Raw genomic sequence first — 23564 nt, forward strand, 5'->3', positions numbered from 1 at the left:
CGAAGGGCAAAATAGACGAGATCAAGTGAAGCCTTAACCTTGGCAACAACGCCCTTGCAACCCGGGCTCGATCAATAGTTCAAAGGATAGTCTGAGTTCCGCAGAATCAGTAACAAAGGAATGTACATCTTGTGAGTTGTAGGGCTTCGAATAGGGAAAAGTTAACGTACGAGCTGGACCTAGCTAGACGCATTCATTGTGGCCAGGAGGAAACCAGTGCGACATTACCGAATTTGGAAAGCATCTAAGGCGGATTGGCCTCCTGTCCAGCTGGGCCTCGAGCGCATTGTTTCAATACGCCCTGCCCGGTATCAGCGACGTCAGGGACTTAGACCGGAGTGAATCGTTAGTAGGGGAGGAAGGAGTGCGTATAAACGACAGTCGGTGCGCCGCCGGTTGATCTCAACCCCGGGCGGGGTGAACTGGGGGATGCACGGCCGGTCCAAACATGATCCAACCTCTGCCTGTCCCGCATCCGACGCCTAGAATCAAGGATGCGGAGGAGACGGAAAGGATCTGGTTAGCCGACGTGCAGCTCGTACCCCGCATTCGGTCTTCTTCCGGTCTAGCGCGAATCACATGTCGCCCCAGCCGTCATACACAAGCACACCTTTTGGCCTGGTGGCACAAGATATAAGCAACCAGGAATGATATAACACCCCGCATTCGTTTAACCCTCCCTTCCCCGCTTTCCCCCATCCTCTAACCCCCCCTGCTTCCCCTTACTCCCCCTATTTCCCAGCCATGGTCCACCACGAACGTCAAGCTTTTCAGGCCGAAGTGAGAGAGGTCGAGAACTGGTGGAAGGTGAGGAGGTTGCACGGGGTACCTGAGAAGTACTGAATTTGACAATGCACACAGAGCGAACGGTTCTCTCGCGTGAAGAGACCTTATACGGCCGCCCAGGTGGTGTCTAAGCGAGGAACCATCCCCATCCAGTACCCATCGAATATTCAAGCTAAAAAGCTATGGGCCAGTTTGTCGAAACACTTCAAGGAGGGGACGCCATCGCATACCTATGGAGCGTAAGTACAGCCATGAATTCCAACAGAGCCCCTCTGATCATCCCCTTCAGACTTGACCCCGTGCAGGTGACGCAGATGGCCAAGTACTTGGAAACGGTCTACGTCTCTGGTTGGCAATCGTCGAGTACCGCTTCGAGCACGAACGAACCTGGACCGGATCTTGCTGGTTCGTAGATATCCTTTCTTGACCAGGATATTCATTTGACGACACACCGCAGACTACCCCTCTAACACCGTACCTAACAAGGTAGAGCACCTCTTCATGGCACAACTCTTCCACGACCGAAAGCAGCGAGAAGCGCGCTCGAACATGTCCGAAGAAGAGCTGCAGCGCACGCCGGTTATCGACTACCTTCGTCCCATCGTCGCTGATGCTGACACAGGCCACGGCGGTCTGACGGCTGTCATGAAGCTCGCGAAGATGTTCGTCGAGAAGGGCGCCGCGGGTATCCACATTGAGGACCAGGCTCCAGGGACAAAAAAATGCGGTCATATGGCGGGTAAGGTGCTTGTGCCCATCCAGGAGCACATCAACCGCCTCGTTGCGATCCGTCTCCAGTTCGACATCATGGGTGTTGATAACCTTGTGATCGCCCGGACGGACTCGGAGGCAGCGACACTGATCACGACGAATGTCGACGAACGCGACCATGCATTCATCCTCGGCTCGACGAATCCAAACTTGCGTCCATTGGTGGCAGTTATGAACGAGGCGGAGGCCCAGGGGAAGACCGGGGACGCGTTGCAGGCGGTCGAAGATAGCTGGCTGGAGTCCGCGAATCTATCCCTGTTCTCCACCGTGTTGGCGAATGCTCTGCGCGACCAGACTCGCGCTTCGGCAGCTACGGTCGACAAATTCGCCGCCCGGATCGCGCATGTTTCCTACCCCCAGGCCATCGAGATCGCGAAGAAGGAGTTCGGTCTTAAGTCAGTGCCATACTTCGATTGGGAGGCCGCGCGTACGCGTGAGGGTTACTACCGGTACCAGGGCGGCACGCAGTGCGCCATCAACCGTGCCGTTGCATACGCGCCGTACGCCGACCTGCTCTGGATGGAGACCAAGAAGCCGATTCTTGCGCAGGCAAAGGAGTTTGCACACGGCGTTCACGCAGTGTACCCGAAACAGTGGCTTGCGTACAACTTGAGCCCCTCTTTCAATTGGGACGCAGCTGGCCTGGGTCCCGACGATATGAAGAACTACGTCTGGGAGCTCGGGAAGCTCGGGTTCTGCTGGCAATTCATCACGGTGAGTTCACGCGTCCGGTTCGTCCAGTTACCCGATTGCTGATGTCGACCCTGATAGCTCGGAGGCCTCCACTCGAACGCGTACATTTCGGACCTCTTCGCGCGTAACTACGCGAAAGAGGGTATGAAGGCGTACGTGGAGCTCATCCAGCGCAAGGAGCGCGAGATTGGATGCGATGTCTTGACACATCAAAAGTGGAGTGGCGCCGACTATGTCGACAACCTCCTGAAGACCGTTACCGGCGGTGTCTCGTCCACTGCTGCCATGGGTAAGGGCGTAACAGAGTCGCAGTTCGGGGAGAAGGCCAAGCTATAATCTTACCAGTCGATTTGAATGCAGACCGTCCTATACTTGTATTAGTAGCAGTAATAGTTTCCCCATTGTAACACCAGTGGAATCCAAGGTTTTTTCCTTGCTTGTTCATGTCCTACGGTCCCGGCGAGCGCGTACATGTTCAGCACAACAGCGGTCTTCAGAGCTATGAGGCGACGCGTCGGCTGGACCCGATCGGAATCCGCATGCGAAATTGAAGTCCTGAATCCATTAGTGGCATCACTACGATGGACTCCTCAGAGCGGGTACAGGCAGCTGCTAGATTCTTGCTTCAGTCACCGCCTGGAGAGATCAACGACGTTCTCAACGGCAAGGAACATTCCTTCTTCTCCGAGTCTGCGCGCCGTCTCATGCTGCAGATCGTTGCGGACGACAGACGTACGGAACATCATCTCGGACGATGACTCTCTGCAAGAGGGTGTCCTGCCGGCACTGCAGGAGTATAATTTAGCGCAGTTCATCATCGCCGATGTTCCGGGAAGCGAGCACCAGGTGCGTCGATAGGCGTGAACCCTCGAGAGTGCTCATAACATCACTGATCTTCCAACTAGTCTATCATCAGCGAGGCTGCGAAGATAGAGGGGCAGGAGGGAGGGGAGGATAGGTTCCTTGACCCCAGATCGAAGATAAGCTTCAGGTTTGACCATCTAAGCCTGGTCAGTTGCGCATAACTTGGAGTCTCACCCCGGGCCTTAACATTCCTATGGACTTAGGAGGCTTCTGATGCGCAACCAGTAGAGCCAGACTCGGAAGCAGAGCCATTCAGGCAAGTCACTCATCGACCTTTACGTTCCGAGGCTGACAGGGATGCTAGGGCTGCCCTGGAGTCCTCCACTCTGTCATATCTCAACTCGCACTTTAACGAAGGCGTCGCATCCGTGTTCGCGACCCCGGGCTCATCTAGCAAATTCACGATTCAGATAGTCGCGAACAAGTACAACCCGACTAACTTCTGGTCAGGGAGATGGCGATCCGAATACGTAGTTGATCTGGCCCAGAAGGTCATATCGGGCAGAATTCTCGTGAACGTACATTACTATGAGCAGGGGAACGTACGTCATCCTATCGAGCCAAAACATACATTCGAGCTCCTTACGATCGATGGGGCTCTGTGCAGGTCCAGCTCGAGACAAAGCAAAACCTCACCATACCCCTCCCGCCAGCCATTACGCCTAGCAATCCTTCGACGTCTGCGTCTAAATTGCTCGCACTTATCGAGGAAGAAGAGGGGAAGTACCAGACACATCTGAGCGACTCTTACCAGGAGATGAGCGACAAGACATTCAAGTCATTGAGGCGTGCCCTGCCCTTGACAAGACAGAAAATCGAGTGGGACAGGGTAAGTATTCGATATTCAGTGGTGTGTCCTTTCTCGACTCAATCGCATATAGGTGCTTGGGTACAAGCTCGGTGCTGAGCTTTCCGGAAGCAAAGGGGTTTTTGCAGAATCATGAATGTAACATATACACGGACTAGTATTCACCGTCATACGAAGTGTGATTCTCAGTGGTGGATTTCACCAATTACAATACCTGAGCTCGACGTATTTCGATCCCATACACTTCGATTCTTCGCTTGGAAGGACTGCTATGGGCACGGCGTCCCAGCGGATGTCCAGGTTCCGTATTGCTCTGTGAAAGGGCATTCATTACCGGCCAAATTTTGACTTTCCCTCCTTACACTCACCTTTGACCGCAGCATGTGTCTCCGTGACGCAAGTATAGTCTGCATGACCTACAGCGCCAAGATCGTATTGTAGGGGATAAATAGGCGTCGGCTTCGAGCTTTTTCAACCTAGCAGTATCATGAGGTTCAAAGAGGGCAAAGCCGTCTACGGAGTGAGGGTGACGTCGTGGGTTTCGTACGGCATGCGCCACCTAGGCGGAGAGGTGAGTTTGATCCAAATTGGACAGATGCTGGAACTTACGGCTTGTCGCCAGGTCAGACCCGCTCTTTTGAGTGAGGAACACGACAGGCAGTTTAGTCGTGCGTCTAGTTTGTCCATTTCCTCCGCAGTGGTTGTATCCGGGTCTCTGCCGCACAGCTCCACTATACGTCGCGCATGCTGCGAACCCACCTCGCTGAATGATACAGCTTCAAATTTGTAGCTCCCCCATGGTATCCCTTTCAGTTCCTCGCAGCATGTTTCGGGGTTGATTCCTGGTAGCTCCGGCCCTTCTCCTCGCCACCAATACGGGCGCTCGGTCAAACACTCATGCACAAGTAACCGATCGTAGGTCATCACGTTCGCACACTGCCCATCTTCGCAGGAAAAGAGAGTTGTTGCCAGAGCAAGGACGTCGTGAGGGCTGTGATTCTGCTCGACAACGCTGGTCGGAAGGAGTGCGCGGATCTTCTCAAACGCTTGTTCCCGCCAAACATCGGATAGTTCTGGAAGGCGAGCCACGACGTCGGAGAATGATGCTTCGGTGACCTCGACATCCTTCGGGGCATCGATCACGTCCAGAAATTCTTTCATAAAACAGAAATCCGCCATTGATGGGAGGATATCGTTTTCACCCTGTGACAGATAGTACTCTTTGAGCACTTTCCTCAACAGCGGCAGACGCTTAGGGAGGATGTTGGCCCTCCAATCGCGCGCGAGGCAGCGGGCTTTCATCTTCTCCATAAATTCGACCATTTGGTCCCGCATATTCGCCCACACTACCAGCTGTCTTAGCGAGTCCACCAGGGGTTAATTATGAGTACTTACTCCGATCAGTAAGATCTTTAGCTGGCTTGACTAGTGGATGTGATGCAAATTCCATATCATCGCCATCAGACATCTTCTCGACGGTGTCTTCATAGCCCATCTTCTTGAGTTTGTCGAGGATTCTGCCCATGGAATAGTGAATCCCAATTGACACACTACGGCACCGCCAATACTCACGCGTTCTTTCGCCGATCTCTTATGGCGTCCACCTCCCGCTCATGACCATAGTCACGTTGCCAGATTGCCATTTGATGAGCATGCTTCCAAGTGCATGAGAGCTGCTGAATAATCGTCCGTATGATATCAAGAGAGAGGCTCACCATGTTGATAATAGCAATAGACAACAATCTATCGCGAAGGAAGGCGTGAAACTTCGCTTCATCGTGAAGTACGTCCTTCAACGTTTCTGCTAGAGCCAGAACGTCTGACTTGAGATACCAAGTGCCGCACTTCAAAACTACAATGAGATCATTGTATCAGACAACCAAATGCAGGGTCCGTGAGGAACGTACGCTTATTAGCGTTGGGAAGTTCTAGGCGTGGTGCAATCTGAGAAAGTGGCAGACCCGTGTCACGGAAGTCATGCGGCAATAAACACTCAGCGTCCCACTCGCTAATAACACTAGCAGTTAAGATTAGTCATGAGAAGTACTATTGCACTTCACGTAGGAACAGTACCGATGTTTCAAGCATGACCTGCAGGACCTAACTCTGAGCCCCCACTGGCCGTGATCCAACGTAGGTCCATTGCAGAACTAAGTAACAGATATGTAAGAGGTTGTTCACACCCATGTCGAAATATACCCACAGTGCAGCTATATTCGAACATCAGACGGATGTACTGTGGCTCCGTGAGGTCCTTGGGGCATGGCGGTAGTTCTAGTGCTGCAAGAGTGGCAAGTGATGCCTTCCAGATGAAGGCCGAACTGCGGCTCATGAGCGTAGTCCTCAGGAACTTATTCGCGCGCGACAAGTGCAAGACATCCAGAGGATGAAGCAACGAAAATATCTGTCGCATTTGATCTTAGCGCAATGGGAGTACGCTTTCATGGTTCAAGCGTACCTCCGCAAGTATATCAAATGGAATATCAGCCAGCTTCGCCAGCCCACCAGTTTTTTTCTTCTTGACTTGACTGTTCGCCGATTTCCCCTCCGCAGTGGGACGTTTAGCACGGGTAGTAGTTATTTGCTTGCGCCGCTTAGGTGCAGGCTCAGAGCCGTCCGTCAAGTTATAGTTTGTATCAAGTTCAGTGTCGGATTCCGCAGCAGTAGGCTGCCCACGCTTGCGGGTCACCCGACGGGGACCGGGCGCCATGTTCGTAGTGTGGTGGAAGTTCAAGCTCAAGCTTGAAGTAGGTCCTAGCCACATCTGTCGGGCTTTAAATGGCGGTGTCACGACACGTGACAACAATGGAACGCGTCTTCTCAGCATCACATGACCGCATTTTGCGCGTGTCTGGCAAGTGTGGCACCACGGTGCTTCACCACACAGTAGCTTGAGTGGGAACCTCAGGTGCCAGGATATAGACCGTCCGCTCTATGGATGGACGACCTATACTTGTGTTCTGTATCTCCGACTTCCTGTGGAACGGTTTCCTTGTACTGCTACGATAATGACGTGTCGCATCCCGCTTGTGCTGTCTCCAAGCCTTGCGAATAGACCCTGGAATGCAACTTTACATTATTTAGCAGAATTACTGTATAGCGTGCTTGGACAAAGCAGCACGGGTCAAAATCTCGTTCAGAGATGGGGCGTCATTATCTGCGCGATCCTACTTTATGGGTAATGCGAGTGGCGTCTGACAAAGGTATGTGGCCCGAGGCTTGATGTTTGAATCAGCCCCAAAAACGAAAGGATGTCTGACCGCCATTTCCATCTTACCACAACCTCGAGGATTCTCTCCACTCACCTTGATCAGCAGTAGAAGGTACCCTCGCGCCAGTTGTATTAGGCTCTATGACGTGCTCGCCTGAATACATCAAATACTGGACAACACTGTGAGTTCGACAATGTCATAGATGCACGGCGCCGGAGTGCTTACCTTACATGTCAGTCCCGACCAGCGCCCAAAGTACCAACCCGAACCCCAGTGAGTCTCTGGCAACCACAATGTCCGTGTGCATGTAACATGACGTGGCCAGGTTGGAGGTCTCAGTATGTCGATCAATGGAGGAAACTAAGGGTCCTTCAGATGGTGAGGCTGACATACGCAAGCCAGGGGCTTCGGCGAATCTGCACGCCACTGTGTAAGCCTTGCAGCACTTCTGTATTAGAGCCTATCCAAATCTAATCAAACACCAGGCAGGAGGAAGGTACGAAAACCCGAGGCAACGGAATTGCCTCGTCACTCGACAACCTGATCGAACACCAGGAATCGTGAGTTCTCCTCCTTACGAGGTATACGGGGCTTACACGTTTGTACCAGGACCGCGCCAGATGGGAAGAAAGGAGACGATGATAACGCCAAGTATATACCAGCTGTATATCAACATTCTTACGAATGCCTTCTAACGCCCCATATTATGCCACAGTATCCAGACTCGCAAAACGCGGAGACGCACATATGTCCTCGGACCAGGCGGGCATGCTTCCGGCTGACCGCGTCAGACAATGAACTGCCAAAGGCGATGTAGCGGCTCGTCTCCGCGGCGTTCATCCTCCATATTCATGTCAAGTATGTAGCTTCCAGCTGTCCAGCAATGCCAGATATTGCCACACGTGTTTGATTATGGGATATACTCTCCGGAGAGTGCCCGATCGAATGGCCAAGATGTGCGTAGTACGGTTGTGGCATTCCACTGTCAGAGATTTGAGCAGCAGGTTGTGAAGCGACTTGCACTAAGTCGACAATGCACCATCTTCGCGGGAGGAATCCGGCGAAGCCAGAGGCACCAACATTAGAGCATATTCGCTGTGGTAATTACCACAGCGTGGGGCCAATGGGGTCGCTTGAATCCATCAAAATTCCCTTACTTGGGAGCTCCACCCGTAGTAATTACCACACCGAATATGCTCTATTGAAGAAAACTCACGCTTCGAACTTGCTCCAAACGGTGGAAATGCTTTTTTCCACTGAAGTCGCCAGAATGGGGTTCGATATCAGTCAAATCACTGCTGTCGCAGGAACACGAGCTAAGTGGAGGCCGTGTGATCAATTATTCGAGAGGATCAGTGCAGGTTGCAGCGTTAACGTTGAACGTTGACTGAAATCCTCGGATGTTGCCGAATATTGCATCCGAGGCTGCCATTCTTGTCGGTGTCGCATCCTCCCAACATCTCGTCCGTCTTTGCTTCGTGCTTTACCATCGCCGATGGCCGTCATGGACAGTAACGGCGACCAAGAAATGCTTCGCCTCTGGGGCCTCATCTCAGAGCTCTCGGACCAGCTCGCCCAGAATCGAGATACGGCCATGCAACTTCACGCGCAGCTGGGTAATGTTAAGGTATGTCCGCCAGGCGTGTTCCCGGCGGCTTGAGTCTCAGTGGGTGCATAAGACACAAGCAGTAAATTCGCAAACTGGGTTCGTTCTGCGAAGGTACGCTCCTTTTCCTTTTGGAGCGGAGGGTTACTTAGAAGCTGAAAGGGCGTAGATTCAATATGGACAAGTCCAAAGGTGATTCATTCGCCCCAAGGGCGACTATGTGCGCAACCATGCTGAATGCAGTATGTCTGCACAGAGGCTTACGAAGCCGAGCTGGAGAGGATGAATGCCGCTATGGCTGCGGACAACCAAGCACTGGCTTATGACAACAAGCAACTGAATTCGTTGATCAAAGAGTACGAACAGACACTGGACTCGGTGATGAGCACTTTCCGCAACCGCGCAGTGAGTACAGCCTTCCGGAGCCCCTTCCTCTCAGCAATCTGATCAACCCCGGTCATGTCACCCTTTGGCGCTCGCCACGTCTTACATTCCGGCAGAACGAAGTCCAAGAGCACGAGTTAGCGCTGATCAAGGAATACGAGGCACAGCTCATCGCACGAGAGACGGAGGACCTCGAGCGGGAGCTAGCCGCAAGTACAGCCTTCTCCGAGGCGCTCTCGCGAATCTCAAATCTCTTACGCCTCGTCACCCGGCAGATGAACGGGGAGGATCCCGCGTTGATGCCACCGGATTACGAGCGCGATAGGATCACCGGTGGGGAATTGCACCATCCGACCCTGGACGGCGAACCTGACGAGGAGCCCGCCTCGCTCGAGCAAGCAGTCGCGGACTGGGCACTCGATCGGGAGACTGAGTTGGCGCGGCTGGAGAAGGAGAATGAGGAGCTGAGACGACTGGCTGGGTTGCTGCCGGATGCACCTGTCCGACCCGCCATGCATGATTCAGAGGGTTCGAATTTCTTGTCGAGTTTTCCGAGACTACAGAAGAATATGCTAGGAGGTGCCCCCGGGACGGTCGGGCCTTATGGGACGTACAAGAAACCGCGAACTCCGGGGGCGGGTTGAGACTGATTGGGCAATTTATGTTCTACTTGGGCTGCCGGTGGATCCCGTATGACAGGCTTGTCAAGTATGACATAGATGATGATTGAGGTTCCCCTTCACTTTGCTTCCGACAGATTGTCACAATACTGTGCTTGATCATTGCAGTGGTCTTTGACTACATATTTGTCAAGTTCGTGTCTTCATGTCTCCACCACCGAGAACCGGACAACAAGGTGGTTGCGCGTGCGCCAGGCCGACTTACCTGGCATATTGTATGTGTATGTACATACACCCTTGCGGTCAGATCGTCATCACATCCGCGAAAGCTACCCGCCGCGACGTTCAGAAAAATTCTAGAACGCAGCTTACGCCGTATGGCACGCCCAATATGAGTAAGATGGACCGACCGTAACATGTGCTTTTAATTTAGCATTGCCCTTCTAGGTAACTTGCGGACGCCGGAGAGTGGGTAGTCTTGACTACAGTGCCCGGCCGGCTGGAGGACTGAGAGAACTCGCGAAGACCGTTGATAATACAGCGTGAATCAGACTGAACGTATACGCGTACACGATCCTTTCGGCCGTCGATGTAAGCAGGTTTGACGAGCTTAGGTGTTGCGCACAGGCCGGCGATGGTGGCACAGTCGGGCAGAAAGGATCAACGAACGTTAACGCAGCGTTGTGGCGCAGAAAACAAGGAGTAAGCGAGCGGTCAATTATACCAGGCACGGGTCGAATAGCGCGGGGATCGCTCCGTCGTGAAATTATTTACCGGTCTAGTCCAAATGGATCGGTCCCGTAGCACGCACGCTTGCATCCACAACGTCCCTTGTTTTCCCTTAGCCGCTGGTCAGCGAGGATAGCAACGGGCGTCCAGTCGTCCCCGCCGTCAATGTCGACGAGCAGCGCGTCGCAGAAGTCCTGGTTCGACGACGAGGCCAGGGTAAGTTCTCTTCTCACGAAACTGATGAGCACAGGCGCCTCTGCGGCTCTGCCAACGGGCATCTGATGTTCCCGTTCGTCTATGCCTTATATTAATCTTCCTTGGACAGCGCTACTCTACCCAGTCGCCGACGCTGGGCATGTCCGCCTCCTCTAGGCCAACTTCGCCGGCATCGTCGTCGGCGCGGGCTTTTCGAGCATTCACCTCGCACCGCGACAGCCAGCAATCGAACGGCGCGCACAGAAATAGCATGTTCCCGGACATTTTCATGGGAGGGAGACCGCGCACCTCGTCTACCTCGGCGCAGTCTAGGAGTAATGGGAAGGGCAAGGAAAGGGATCCAACAGAGTCCATGGACTCCACTTCGACTGGTTACGGTGTGTGCCGCCTTATTTGCGCTGTGAGAGGGCGAGAACTGATTCTGAACTGTCTGCTCAAAGATCCCGACCCTTTCGTGGCGCCCTACGGCTCCTCTCCCCATGTGAACTTCGAGACCGTCCGAGACGTGCGCCCCGAGATCCCTCCCAATTTTCCCAGAAGGTCTCGGCATAGCATTCTGGGCGTTGCCTCGGACGCACTGAACTTCAAATTTGGGCGGCGGCGAAAGTCCATAAGGCAGCCCCCTCCTCAGCCCATGGTCTTATCCGAAGTCATAGAGATCACCGCGTCGCGTCGTGACGAGGAAGACGAGGAGCGAGAGCGTCTGAGGGACGCTGCCGCGCAGTCGATCGGCTTAGGTACGGACATGTCGCACAAGTCTCATACTCGAGAGGACAGCTTCGACGAGGAGGACGAGTTGAACTTGAATGACGACATACCAGACGAGGAGAGGACCGTCGACCGTCACACCACCGGGGGTCGCTCTACTCACGGGTCCACTATATCTGTTTCAATGTCTATGTCTTCGGGGCCATCACAGCCCCCCCTTCCAAATCGCCGCCGAGCGGGATCTCTTGCGCTTTCTACACAGTCACGGATACATTCGACTTCGACCCCGGGTCCGTCGGTCCCTCCTTTCCCCAGTACTCTTTCATCTTTGCAACCATTTGTGTACATGTCTTCTACATTTCCAAAACACTACCCTCCGCCCTCACTTCTTATGTTAGCCCTGTCTAAACAGTGGCGAAACCGTTACGTCGTCTTGACGTCCCCTGCATCTCGGCTCCCGCGTGCCAGCAACACCCCTGCCGTTTCCTATCTACACCTCTTCAAGTCGCCCAGCTCGGAGGAGAGGGAGGTAGAGAGACTTGAAATTAACGAAGAGAGCGTTGTCTTCATTGCCGACGAAGAAGTGGGAGGTCGCGGGTCCGTCATCAAAGTCGGCGGTGTGGACGTCGGGGTTATGCGCAGAGAATTGAATTCCGAGGAGAACGGCCAGACCATGATGCTGCTCCAAATTATCGACTCAGCAGAATCTCAGAAGTGGATAGCCGCTATCAAGGCCGCTATCCTCGCTCAGAGGTATTTGCGTTTCCATGTATCTTTTATGGTAGAACACCGCACTGACTCAGTTCAGATCTCTTCGGTCAGGGTTAGGCATCCCCTCTCACTCGCTATCTGGTTCCGAGCCTCGCGGAGATATGGATGTCATGCTCTCAATGAGAGCACAAGGGCTGCTACCCTCACCGGTACATTCTGAATTTCCCATTAGTCCCCCTCGCTCTGCCCCTGCCGCTGCTGCCGCCGCATTACTAAACGCTAGCGATCCCAATGGTAGCATCGCAACATCGCCGCACGGCTCGCTCCGCGGCCATCCCACACCGAAGACTCCGCAGACCAATGCAGTTTCGGCTCTTAAAGGTCTCTTCGCAACTCGACCAAGATCGCCGTCCCGAGCGACCAGCATTGATTCCGAAAGAGATACCACGGAAGACTCGTTCAGCTCACTGGGAAATAATCTCATGAGCATCCTCCGATCTAATGGAGCGGCTGAGAGCGCAAAGTCGCCCGTGACGTCTCCCAAGCTCCTTCCTATCTCGTCCGCCTCGCCACCGCGTGTGCCACCCGGACCCATCTTGACCCCCCTCGAGCGCAACTTGCAGAGGAAGATCGTGCCGGATCGAGAGCGGGAACCTCTTGAATGGTCCTTCTCTGATGTTGGGAAAGAGAACCAGATCAAGCGGATGTCCGCTGGCTCTCCTCCCTTGCAACCACCTCCACGGAAACGGCCATGGACCTTAGCTGCTGGCCCAGGTGCAAGCCATGAAGAGGCTGCATCATTATATAATAACGGTAACGCCAGTATGAGCTTTGGAGTCGGCCAGCCGAGCGAGCCGTCGAATCGTACGCCAGGGAGCCCTTCCTTGTCCGTTTTCTCTGGAGGGAGTGCGACGCCGGAACAGAAGCCGAGGGCGCCTTCATTATGTTCCGTTTCAACGTTCGCATCGGGCGAGCAGAGCGGCCTGGACAGGTCGAATTCCAATGTCAAACGGTGGTCCAGGCAAGGTGTTCTACCTAAGCGTCTCACACCGCCTGCCGGTCCTCCTCCAGCACCGCCGGTCGGATCAGACACCCAGGCTGGCAAATCGCCGCCGTCCAAGTCGCAGACCTTGCACCCTTACGCGGCGGAGCGACCGCCGAGTCGTTCTTCGTCTCTTCATTCGCCCTCCAGTCCGCAGAGCTTCGTCTCAGCTATGCCGACCTTTTCGAAGCGTGCATCCAGCTCCTCGGGGTATAGTGTCTCCGCCCATAGTAATAGCACGGCGAGTACCAACCCTGTCAACATTCCAAACCGACCAATGTCTGCCGGCAGGATGTCCCTCCCACCACCACCCCGTCCAGCCCCGAATATGGCTCTCCCACCTACTCCATCTGAAGAGCCACAAGGGCAACCGGGGTCAGCGCCGGTGAACAAAAGCTCAATCCGCGAGTCCTTTACTCAGCGAGCCCTCAGGCTGTCTCTAGTTCCTCCGAGAGACCCTCCGTCTTCTGGATTGCCCCCGCGGCCCGATGAGCCTTCTTATCGGTCTCACCGTAGGAGCTCTAGCAACGGAAGTAACAGCGGTCTTTCGCGCACATTGTCCCCGATACCCGGATCCCCAATACCCCCTGGTCCTCCCCATCCTCCTCCTACGGGCCCCCTTCCGCCACCTCCTGCGTCATCTTCTCCTCTCTCTCGTCTTCCTTCAATTAAGCAACGCTTGCGATTGCTTAGTGCTCCGGCTTCGCCCAGTCCTCTGTCTAGCCCGCCTTCTACACCCATTGCCCCAATCCATCGACCTCCTACCCCTTCCACGCCCATTGGTGAACCGATCACTACGCACCAGAACGATCCCGATTTCCTTCTGTCGGCTGGAGACGACAACATCTCCGAGAATGGACCCAAAACATCTGGGTTACCTTCGATGGCAGATGAAGTGCCCGTGCCCGAGTCATCACCAGACTTCACAGAATTGACATCCTTGTCGCCTCCCCCGAGACGTGCGTCCAGACCAGTTGCCGTGCCAGACAGGGAGAACGACAAGTACACGAGCACGCAGATTCTACCCGAAGAGGCTCTCGTCTCCTCGGGGGAAACGGTATCTGGTTCCTTCAACGAATCACTCTCTCCGCCACCGCACCGCCTCTCTGCAATTGCCACTGAAGGCGATGACAAGCAAAATGCTGCACCCGTAGAGTCGCCCTTGACGTTGCTGGAGCAACATGGGTCCACTGTTTCTCTTGGTATAGTGAGCATATAACGGTATCTCGGATCATATCGGTCTTAATCTCTGTGTTCATGTAAATTTTGATGTCTTTGTGCATATTGTTGTACTTGTAGCATTCCTATCTCAGCCCGTCATTGCTTCCGGAGGTTTAATGGCGAGAGGTATGACACTTGTAGCATGAATTACATATTGGATCTAGAAATACACTGGAATGCAAATAACACAATATACGACATTAAGCAAGGCTGTTCTCTACATCGGCACTATCATCACCAGTCTCCAAGTTTGCGAACTATAAGAAGCTCAGATTAGCCGTTGACAAGTATGATTGTATGATTGAGCTTACAGTAAGGAATGCAGCCGGACGATGCTCCTCGGCCCAGAATGGCAAGGGCGTGTCCAGGGTCATCGAGTACGATAAGTTGGGCGACCACAGCTGGGTTAACCCTACGCCGTAGTTCCACACCCGACCTTCGGGCACCAGGGTCATACCTAGGATACGGTCCGACAGGAGAAGCTGGACACGCTCCGACATGTTGGGGTTGAAGCCCTAGTTCGTGATACAGTGAGATAATGTGAATGCGTAAAGCACACTGTTGAACGTACCGGTGGATTAGGCGAATTATCCATATTCTTACGACCCCACTCGAACCCAGGAACGGTCAACGTATGCGCGGAAAGCGAGACCGAGCCCGGTGTAAAGGAGGCAACAAGACATATCGTGTTTGGACCCAATTCGGAGTGGTCGGCCATTAACTTGGCCTGAGTGGTCACGTCGGTGGGAGATAGGTGCGGCAGCTCCAATGCCTGAGTCTTGATCCAGCCGAGAGGCTCAAGATCTTTGAGCAAGAAGTCGTCCTTCGGTAACTGGGCAGGGAGCTCGACGCTGTTGTTGCTACCCCTTTGCGGCACCCATGCAACAGCCTAGAGGCAGAGCTGTTAGCCTGAACAAAGGGAACGCGGAGAAAGGACTGACCCTGATCTCCTTCACCTGCTTGTTGTCTGGGGGAGACACACCGTAGAGATATGCTGCTACCTGGGTACGCAAGTCCGCCGCCGTGATGAAGGCTCGCAAGATGTTTTTTGGAAGCACGTATGTGTATGAGCTAGCATCGTCCTTGACATCCTCATTCGACACGTAGATATGTTGCAGACGAAGCGGCAAGTGAGTCGCCGATATAGCACGCACACGCCAGTCCGACTTGCTACTGAAGACCTGTTGCTCATAGTTGGTGGTCGTGACCGTTTGAATGGTGTCTCCGTGGATGTTCGTCGTTTGGCTATGACATACCGTTAGACGGTCGATCTGGGGCAGTGAGAGTACTCACGTTTGAACAGCCGTCACTTGGCCCTGAGCCTCCGTGCTCTTCTCCAGCTCAGCCATTTGCTGGCGTTGGACGGACGGCGCCGCAATCTCTTGACCCAAGATGATGTCTCGGATCTCACTGGCCGTCAATGACGCGATATTCACGTTGTTCCGCTTGCCAAAGTCCTACAATGCGGTCAATACATGCATTTTCATATCTTCTATTAAAGCAACTTACCGCCAAGATAAGGTCCTTCAATGCCACTTCGACCTTGATCCATTCTTCGTCCGAAAGAGAGGGCCAGACGAAGTGTGGTTCAGTTATAGTGTTCTTGTCGGGATGGAGGATAATCTTCGCCTTCTCATTATTTACGTGTAGGCCGCGCAAAATGAGAATCAGCCGTGAGAAAGCGGTATAGCTCGAGATGGACTTGAGCCAGTCGTCTAATGGTAGCTATCAGTGACATCATCCTAGTAATTCTGAACACAAGTCATCCTCACCGTATAAACTGAATAGAACCATTTGTGGTTGCGTCGCTCTCTGCAGATAATATGTAAGATAGTGAGTGTCGCATAAAGAAAGACACTCACGAGAATGAGATCACCGAACTTCTCCAGTTTCATGCATGCTTGGAATGGCAGCTGCAATTCGCTACCCTTGATGACAATGTTAGGGAAGTCAAGCAAGTGGACTTCCAACGGGTCTAGGGAGATCTCTGTGGTGAGTACTGGTCACTGACACGTGTGAACTGGATACGTACCCAACATGCCCTTGCGGGTGACGATAACCTGTTTCGGCTGTTCTTCTACTGGCAAGGAACGTACGAGCGCTGCAACTTCTTCGGCAGTCTTCCACTTCGCCAATTGGCCTAGACGCTTCTGCCCCGCCCAGACACTAGTATGGATGATCTTCAAGAATAACTGACCGGATCGCGGATTGAAGATGAAGATGGCCCCGTTGATAGGCTTTGTGGTCAAGTTACCCTCAAACGTCTTATGTATTGTAACACGGTAGACGTTGGTGTCGTCAACAAACCAGATGATTTGATTCGAGAACAGTTCGGAGTAGTTCTGGCTGTTCAGGTAGGGCTCCGTTGGCTCTGACGAGTAAAGCTGGAGACCTTTCCGGATACGTTCACGGAGAACGTGGCAGGCAGGATTTGCCTTCATAATCTTAGCCATAGCTTGTTGAATGAGTGGCTTCAATCCCGGGAACCAGTTTCCGTAAGCCGACCATAAGTTGTACGCCAGATCCATGCCGATCATGACACCAGTGGGCGACGGGTAGATACTCATGGAGTCGGAGACGTAGTCCAGGAACTTAGCACGCGTATAGCGTTCGATATCGTGCGAGTCGAAGTCACCCCACCGAAGCTGGACGTCGATCCAGAACTTGTTGCTTGTCGTACCGTCGAGAACATCCTTACTGTCAGTGACGAGCGACGGGCGAGCTATGTTCCACTTGTAGGCAGAAAAGAGGAGGATGTCGGCGCAAGAAGAATTCATCTTGTAACTCTTCCGCGGATGAATGGTCTCTTTCTGGACAGTTTCGATTTGCAGCGGTTCAAGCTCCTGATCGAAGACCTGACAAAGATCCATGACCACACTCTCATGGATCTTCTGCCACAGGTGAGCACGGAAGATCTGGATCAAACTGATCTTCAAGGTTGGGATCTTGCCGTGCATGAAGATGCCAGTGAGATCGAGCTGCACCTGGAATCCCACGTATACGTTTGCCCGATTGATGGTAGGACTCCACCACAGGGTGAACCGACGGTTAGGGATTTGATTCAGGCCGGACCGTTGGGCATTCGTCAGCTTCTTGTACCTCATAGACTCTTCGAAACCGGATGCTTTCTCCCAGAAGAGACCCTCCCATGTCGGGAAGTATGTTCCTTTGAAGAGCGTGTGCTCTAGGATCCCTTCGACACCGCCCAGTGCAGCAATAACGTCCACCCGATAGTTATTGAGCTGCCAGAGTTTCCCGTCATGACGCTGTGATGTCCACCAGAACGGATTGTGCTTGAGGAGCTGGTATTGCTTCCAATCAGTACGGACACGCCAGCCCCGGTCGTACGCTAGCGTGTGCCGATCCTTCTGGAACAATGTGTTGATGCGCGGAATACCACGGTCCCAACTGTCCTCAAGATCCTCCAACGTGAGACGTCGATTCTGTGCGTTCGCCTCCTTCCGCTTCATGGAGTACTCTGACCAGACACGGGCGGAGTCAATGAACTCAGCCTCCCACGGCTGCAAGTACCGGTACAGATTTGGGATAAGCTGGTCCTCCTCATGCGACATACCCGCCCTGAAGTGAGTGACGCCTACGTCCGTCTGCTTCGACCACCGAAGATCGCTCTGAGGAATGAGAACGTGACCCATGGACAACATGCCCAAACCCCCCAATTCCTTGGGTGTGTAGAACACAACTGGGGGAAAACGAGAAGGCATTTTACTGTTAAGACCGATCTTGACCCGAGTCTGAATCTTGTTTTCGGCCTTCACAAGAGCGTCGAGCAATTCGTTTGTATGGATGACTGCCTCGCGATAGTAGGTCATCAGACCGATCAACGCGGTGTTCCACTTGTTGACGATCTTGGAGAATGTGGTGGAACCTGAGCTCATGAGGACCTGCCGTATCCGGTTATTGAACTGCTGGACACCATCGTCGGATACCCGCAGGAAGGCTTGGGCTGTGCGCTCCTTCGTCTGCTCATTGGTTAAGTTCCAAACGGCATCCTTCAACGAAAACTGCTCTCCGCCCATCGTCCTAATCTTGGGCAAGATCCGTACCTCGAAGCCGCACATGGAGAAGAGGAGCTGAGGGTTATCTCTGGAGTAGACACTAACGAAAGTGTCCTCCCACTCGATAGTCGTGAGCGACCGCGGCAAGCTGTTCTTGACGTTCCAGAACACAGCGCGACCTAAGTTTACGTCGTGCTTGATGAGCCTCATACGGCAGTCGCGCGGCCAGCAACGCTTGTTGTTGTACCCGATAACGTTGTTATTCGTGGGGTCGGGGTTGGCGCTGAGATACCGCTGGATGAGGTCGCGAGCCTCGTCCGCGGTAAATCGGAACAAGATATGCAGTCGGTCAACGTATCGCGAATAGAGCCGGATAGGGTGGCGAGTCTCTGTGGCCGAATCACGGTACTGCAAGAAGTTGTTGGGCATCTGTGGAGGTCCAGCCATCTCGCTGGCACGCTGAAGACCTAAAATAAGGATGTCGAGCACGAGACCATAGTACTGGAAGACAAAGGCAGAGAATTGCAGACCGCGGATGAGGCCGTAGGCATTCGTATGGGCCATATCCTTGTATGTCAAGACTAAGAGGAGCAATGGTATGATTATGACGCATTATCGCGAGAAGAAGACAGACGTACCTATATTGTTCTTGGATGTGATATAATCCGCCAGATTGTGGTCCAGAATCAGCCGTAGGAGACGGTTGAGCAGCGTTAAGTCGATCTTCTCATACACTTTCGAAAGAACGGTCTCCATCATGACCACGCACTCGCCCTCACTCGTTTCCCAGATGTCGGTCAGGTTATTGATACCCTGGCACCATTTGTACACAAGGAGCGGAGGCGGTTCGGTGTCGGCAGGCTTAATCCAGGCTGGGAACAGACCGCGCTTGTCCGCCTCGAAGAATAGGAACTGATCCAGATAGGCGTCGGTGATCTTCTCGATAGGCTCGATATCGTAGCACGGGATGAGTTTGTCGTACGTATCGAAAAACTCAATTCCAGCCTCCTTGAAAGCCCGCTGCGTAAGGAGAAGCCGCTTGATCCGAGAGAGGCACTCGTGAGGGTTGTCGTAGGCTTGTTCAATGAGCGCCAACTCCTCACGCTGTGACTGGTTAAGGCGCCCCTTCACCGAGTACGCCTCTTTCAGCTTCTCCAATGCGAGAACGAGAAGTTTGGTGTCGTGCTTGTACGATAGCGGAGGGAAGGGAATAGGAGCGAACTTGCGGCTCTCCAGCCAATGCACAGTTGCCGTATAGATCGCTACGGCCTCTTCGGCGCTGATGTACGGACCGTCCTTGAGGTACGCGTGCTGACGCTCCTGTTCCGCCTTCAGGTAGAGCCGCGTGAGACGTCCGAGGTTCTTCTTGACCACGGCCTTGTCGACCGTTGCACCCCTCCTGATACGCTCGCGGTTGTAATGAGCAACTGATGTCCACCAATCCGCCTTTGCCTTGATGTATCGAAGAATAATATTCTCGATTGCGGTGGGCATGCCCGGGACCTTCCAGGGGATATTCGCCTTCCAGCATCTCCAGGCTTCCGACAAGTGCTGAAGGATCGTCTTCGCCTTGTTCTGCTTGATAGACTCCGGCATCATGTCGAGGATGTCATGCATGACAGCCGCACGCAGTTCCAGGTCGTAGTGCGACTCCACCCGTTGCTTTGTCACAGTCTTCGCAATACCTTTGCTGTTGCGACCCTCAAATTGACGCGCGAGCAGATTCCCGAGCCATCGCTCGAGAAGAGGGACAATCCCACGCATAAAGAATAGCCATACCCGCCAACCCGGCGCCCAGAAACCGCAACCAGGACCCTTACCGACTGGTCCGGTGTTGAAGCGGTAGTAGATTAGGTGTTTCAGGTCCTTCGTCATGCGGACTTGCCTCATCAGCTGGAGGAAATACGAATCAGAACATGCGCCATATAATAACATACAAAAGCGGGCTTACCTTATACTTGTACCGATACATCCCAGTCAAGGCACCGATGTGGGCAAAGATGTATTGCAGAGCGTCAGCAAGCTGGAAGGCGTCGACATTCCCCAGGCGATATTGAACGTGCGCGTCGACGACTAACTTCGTCAAGCGGAGAATCTCACGACAAAGGTGGAACGCGTTTCCGAAACGAGACTTCTTACGCTCCTTCGTCGTCAAGGTCTTCACGGGCTTCAGATTCATGTTGTAGTCAAGATGCAAGTAGTTCAAGTTCTACGGCACTAAATGAATAAAGAATCTAGGGGGGGTAAGGACACGTACGTACCTTACGATGAATGAGGAGGTTAAGCATGTTATATCCCTGCCTGCAGACCTGGAGACCTGCTTCGACCCAGTCCAATTTCGTCGTCTGGAAGAACTTGGTGGCCTTCAGCTGCCTGAACAGATTCTTCTTCGTCATAGCCTTCTCAGGTCGCGTCTTGAGCTCGTTCAGGACATAACACTTCAGAAGCTTCTGATAGGACACTCGAACTTTCACAGGTTGGCCCGGAGGACAGTGCTCCAAGTACCAGTTCTTGACGAGGGGCACGTCCTGAGCGCGACGCATGCGACCGGACCGCCGATTGTAGGGTGCGGGGGCCCACCACAGGCCGATACCATCTGCTGTCAGGTCAGTCTCGAGCGGGCGGTCCTCGAGGAACGGCTCGACTTCCTCCGAAAGCTCGAAGTCATCTTCGTCTGCCCCGTTGGGCCCAAAAATGGTGTCCTCGTAAGACAACAAGGGCGCATTCTTGGGCGTAAAGCCCCGGAGCGAGATAGGATTGATCAGCGGATCGTAATAGAAAGCGGGTAGGTCCGGGTCGTCGGTCCTGATGTAGACGCTCTTCGGCTGATGGTAGGGGGAAATGTGGACGGAGCGCGGCAAAGAGTTGTAAAGATGTGGAAAGGCGACCTTGTACTCTGTGCGAATTTGCTGCCGGATGATAACCTTGTTGATGTCGTTGAATTCATTCCAGTCCTCGTCGAATGTGTCCATGTCACGATAGAGCGGCTCGAACTTCGGACCCCCTGGAATGGCCATGTTCAACGCCTTCGCCGTAAAGAACGACTTCTTGTCAAACAAGTAGAAGTAGTTATCGTCCGTGTGGTCAGACAAAAGTGTGCGACCTAGGCGGTACAGATTCGCCATGACCGGGAGAGACAGCGACCAGTACTTGTATGAGGAGCCGTTGACAGAAGGAGTGTCAATGAGAGGCTTAGGATCGTAGAACCAGTCGATGATTGCCGCGTCCTCCTCGGGGTCCAGCTCAAGCTGGATCGCCTCTAACGGCTCCACGTCGAGCACGTTGTCGCCGTAGTCGAGAGGAGGCTCCTCGTCATCGAAAGGAGGAAATCGCATTCGCTTGAAATGCCTACGGTCGCGCTTCTCTCTCCGCATGGCCAACCACATCGTACTCCACTGAGCGTGATAGACAGGCTCGATTACTCGAGGAATTTCATTGACGAACGTAATGGCGCCCGTAATATGATAGAGAACGGGGACTTCACGAACCTGCTCCCATGGGTACGGGATGTTCTCCAGCAACTTCATGACGGCGTGCGGAACGTACTTGAGAGCTCCCAAGTGAACCCTCTTGTCGTTCCTGAACTTCCTATTGCTCATGTCACCATGGTCTTTGATGATTTTGCGTACGTGCTCGGGCGGCAGGTCCTATGTGATAACTCAATACATGCGCCTAATTTCCACATGAACAGGAACGCACCTGCTTCCCCATATCAACATACCCTCCCTTCCGCTTCTCCCCATAACGCTTTTTCTGCATTTGAACCCATTTTTGCGACTTCTGAGCGAGCATCTCGGGAGGCATTCGTGAGCTCGAAGGGTCGCCAAAGCCCGCAGGCGGGGGCGGCATTCCTGGTGGTGGTGGTGGCATGCCAGGCGGTGCTACGGGCATGCCAGGCGGTGGTGCCGGCATTCCTGGAGGCGGCGGAGGGAAATTCATCGTCGACGTTGGCGACGACGGAAGGCGTTGAGCTGAGTAAACTGCCAAATGCGCGCAACAGGTCTGACCCTTCGGCGAAGTCCGACGAGGTGCCATAGGTCTTCGGTATGTATTTACCCACGGCAGTGCTTGGGGACTCAACCATCTCCGTCACGTGCACCCACACAAGGCCCTGAGATGTGGCTCGCAGCCACACTTCATCAACCTACCAGCATGGCACAGCGTTCCTCAACACGGAAGCGGGCTCAGACTGCTTTGCCTGAACCGGAATTCACTGATGGAGCTCACTACGATTCATGCAGTGATGATTTTGTTCCTGCGCCTAAGCGGCGCAAGCAAATGAATAAACGAAGTACCGTGCCCAGGACTGCGCAAAAATCAGCCGATGATCTCGTCGCGAAGAAGACTGGGAGGTTTGATCATTAGAGAGTATTTGCAGGAGGCGAAGTCAACTTTAGCTATCTGATCTGACACGAGATCTTCGGCGAAGTGAAAACAGCAGTGGTGCGCGTCGGAGCCATTCGCGGAAAAAGCTGGGGATACACTACACTGGGTACAATACCCATATTGAGCCACCGAGAAAGTGTGAAAGGAACCGGACAAAGGTCAAATTTTGTTCATAGTGTTGCCTTGCAAAACAAATGAAAGTTCAATGAACAGTGCTGAATAAAGATCATATCCTGTGTCACAATCAAATTTTTGTGCACTCAAAAGTAGTATTATTCTAATTCATTTCACTGACTGTGCAATGGACAATCATGAAAGAAGTTTGACCTTTGACTGATTATTTTCAAAGTTTTGTGCATGCTCAATATGGGTGATGTACCCAGTGCTAGAAACTCTGACACAGCATATTACCCTATACGTAGGTATACACCCAATGCTAACGGGTAGGTGGTGCAGAATATCATATTTTTGGTGTTTGTGGTGCATTCGCATTATCCGAAGTGGGCTGTCTGCTAAGCGGAAAAAGTGTCCACTTCGCCTCCTGCAAATACTCTCTATTAAGCTTGCAGACATGCCATTTGACATCCTTGGTGAGGTACGTTCTTCAACTCTATGCAGTTGTCTGGCAGACCTTGAACAGGGTTACTGCAGATCTTCTCCTTGCTGCACCCTCTCGATGTATGACTTATCCCGGACCAACAAATGACTCAACAGTACACTTATGCGCCGCCATTTCGCTTTCACATGGAAGGCAACGCTCCTTGAACTTTCGTCCTCGGAAGGACTGCCGT

General features: G+C 53.2%; 7 protein-coding genes across 7 annotated transcripts; 5 read left to right on the plus strand and 2 right to left on the minus strand.

The window, feature by feature from the left end:
* Positions 1–605: 605 nt before the first annotated feature.
* On the plus strand, positions 606–2693 carry GLOTRDRAFT_81608 (isocitrate lyase). The gene is made up of 5 exons (XM_007872268.1): positions 606–807; positions 862–1025; positions 1076–1191; positions 1244–2271; positions 2329–2693. Exons 1-5 carry the CDS (start codon positions 745–747, stop codon positions 2584–2586), a joined length of 1629 nt encoding a protein of 542 aa, XP_007870459.1. The 5' UTR covers positions 606–744; the 3' UTR covers positions 2587–2693.
* A 99-nt stretch (positions 2694–2792) lies between these two features.
* GLOTRDRAFT_112526 (F-actin capping protein, alpha subunit) lies at positions 2793–4165 on the plus strand. The gene is made up of 7 exons (XM_007872269.1): positions 2793–2913; positions 2981–3096; positions 3156–3260; positions 3318–3370; positions 3419–3656; positions 3722–3943; positions 3996–4165. The coding sequence occupies exons 1-7, from the start codon at positions 2832–2834 to the stop codon at positions 4056–4058; spliced, it is 879 nt and encodes a 292-aa protein (XP_007870460.1). The 5' UTR covers positions 2793–2831; the 3' UTR covers positions 4059–4165.
* Positions 4166–4435: 270 nt separating this feature from the next.
* GLOTRDRAFT_133339 (uncharacterized protein) lies at positions 4436–6632 on the minus strand (the record flags this gene model as incomplete). Its single annotated transcript, XM_007872270.1, has 8 exons — positions 4436–5268; positions 5318–5439; positions 5495–5577; positions 5638–5774; positions 5830–5939; positions 5996–6072; positions 6126–6326; positions 6381–6632. The coding sequence occupies 8 exons, from the start codon at positions 6630–6632 to the stop codon at positions 4436–4438; spliced, it is 1815 nt and encodes a 604-aa protein (XP_007870461.1).
* Positions 6633–7274: 642 nt separating this feature from the next.
* GLOTRDRAFT_133340 (uncharacterized protein) lies at positions 7275–7916 on the plus strand (the record flags this gene model as incomplete). The annotated part of the gene is made up of 6 exons (XM_007872271.1): positions 7275–7315; positions 7372–7407; positions 7460–7564; positions 7620–7694; positions 7744–7785; positions 7850–7916. 6 exons carry the CDS (start codon positions 7275–7277, stop codon positions 7914–7916), a joined length of 366 nt encoding a protein of 121 aa, XP_007870462.1.
* Positions 7917–8626: 710 nt separating this feature from the next.
* Positions 8627–9899, plus strand: GLOTRDRAFT_112528 (uncharacterized protein; the record flags this gene model as incomplete). Its single annotated transcript, XM_007872272.1, has 5 exons — positions 8627–8761; positions 8814–8854; positions 8910–8932; positions 8997–9145; positions 9241–9899. The coding sequence occupies 5 exons, from the start codon at positions 8630–8632 to the stop codon at positions 9766–9768; spliced, it is 873 nt and encodes a 290-aa protein (XP_007870463.1). The 3' UTR covers positions 9769–9899.
* Positions 9900–10822: 923 nt separating this feature from the next.
* Positions 10823–14369, plus strand: GLOTRDRAFT_118089 (uncharacterized protein; the record flags this gene model as incomplete). The annotated part of the gene is made up of 3 exons (XM_007872273.1): positions 10823–11066; positions 11130–12150; positions 12206–14369. Exons 1-3 carry the CDS (start codon positions 10829–10831, stop codon positions 14367–14369), a joined length of 3423 nt encoding a protein of 1140 aa, XP_007870464.1. The 5' UTR covers positions 10823–10828.
* On the minus strand, positions 13510–22240 carry GLOTRDRAFT_66207 (PROCN-domain-containing protein). Its single transcript, XM_007872274.1, has 13 exons — positions 22087–22240; positions 20649–22034; positions 20339–20596; positions 19026–20280; positions 16404–18968; positions 16234–16346; positions 16144–16183; positions 15881–16086; positions 15665–15828; positions 15313–15616; positions 14943–15260; positions 14683–14886; positions 13510–14628 (listed from the first exon to the last, which is right to left on the minus strand). The coding sequence occupies exons 1-13, from the start codon at positions 22234–22236 to the stop codon at positions 14572–14574; spliced, it is 7020 nt and encodes a 2339-aa protein (XP_007870465.1). The 5' UTR covers positions 22237–22240; the 3' UTR covers positions 13510–14571.
* Positions 22241–23564: the final 1324 nt, after the last annotated feature.

Source organism: Gloeophyllum trabeum (genome assembly GCF_000344685.1).
Source record: "Gloeophyllum trabeum ATCC 11539 unplaced genomic scaffold GLOTRscaffold_00017, whole genome shotgun sequence".
NCBI lineage: Eukaryota > Fungi > Basidiomycota > Agaricomycetes > Gloeophyllales > Gloeophyllaceae > Gloeophyllum > Gloeophyllum trabeum.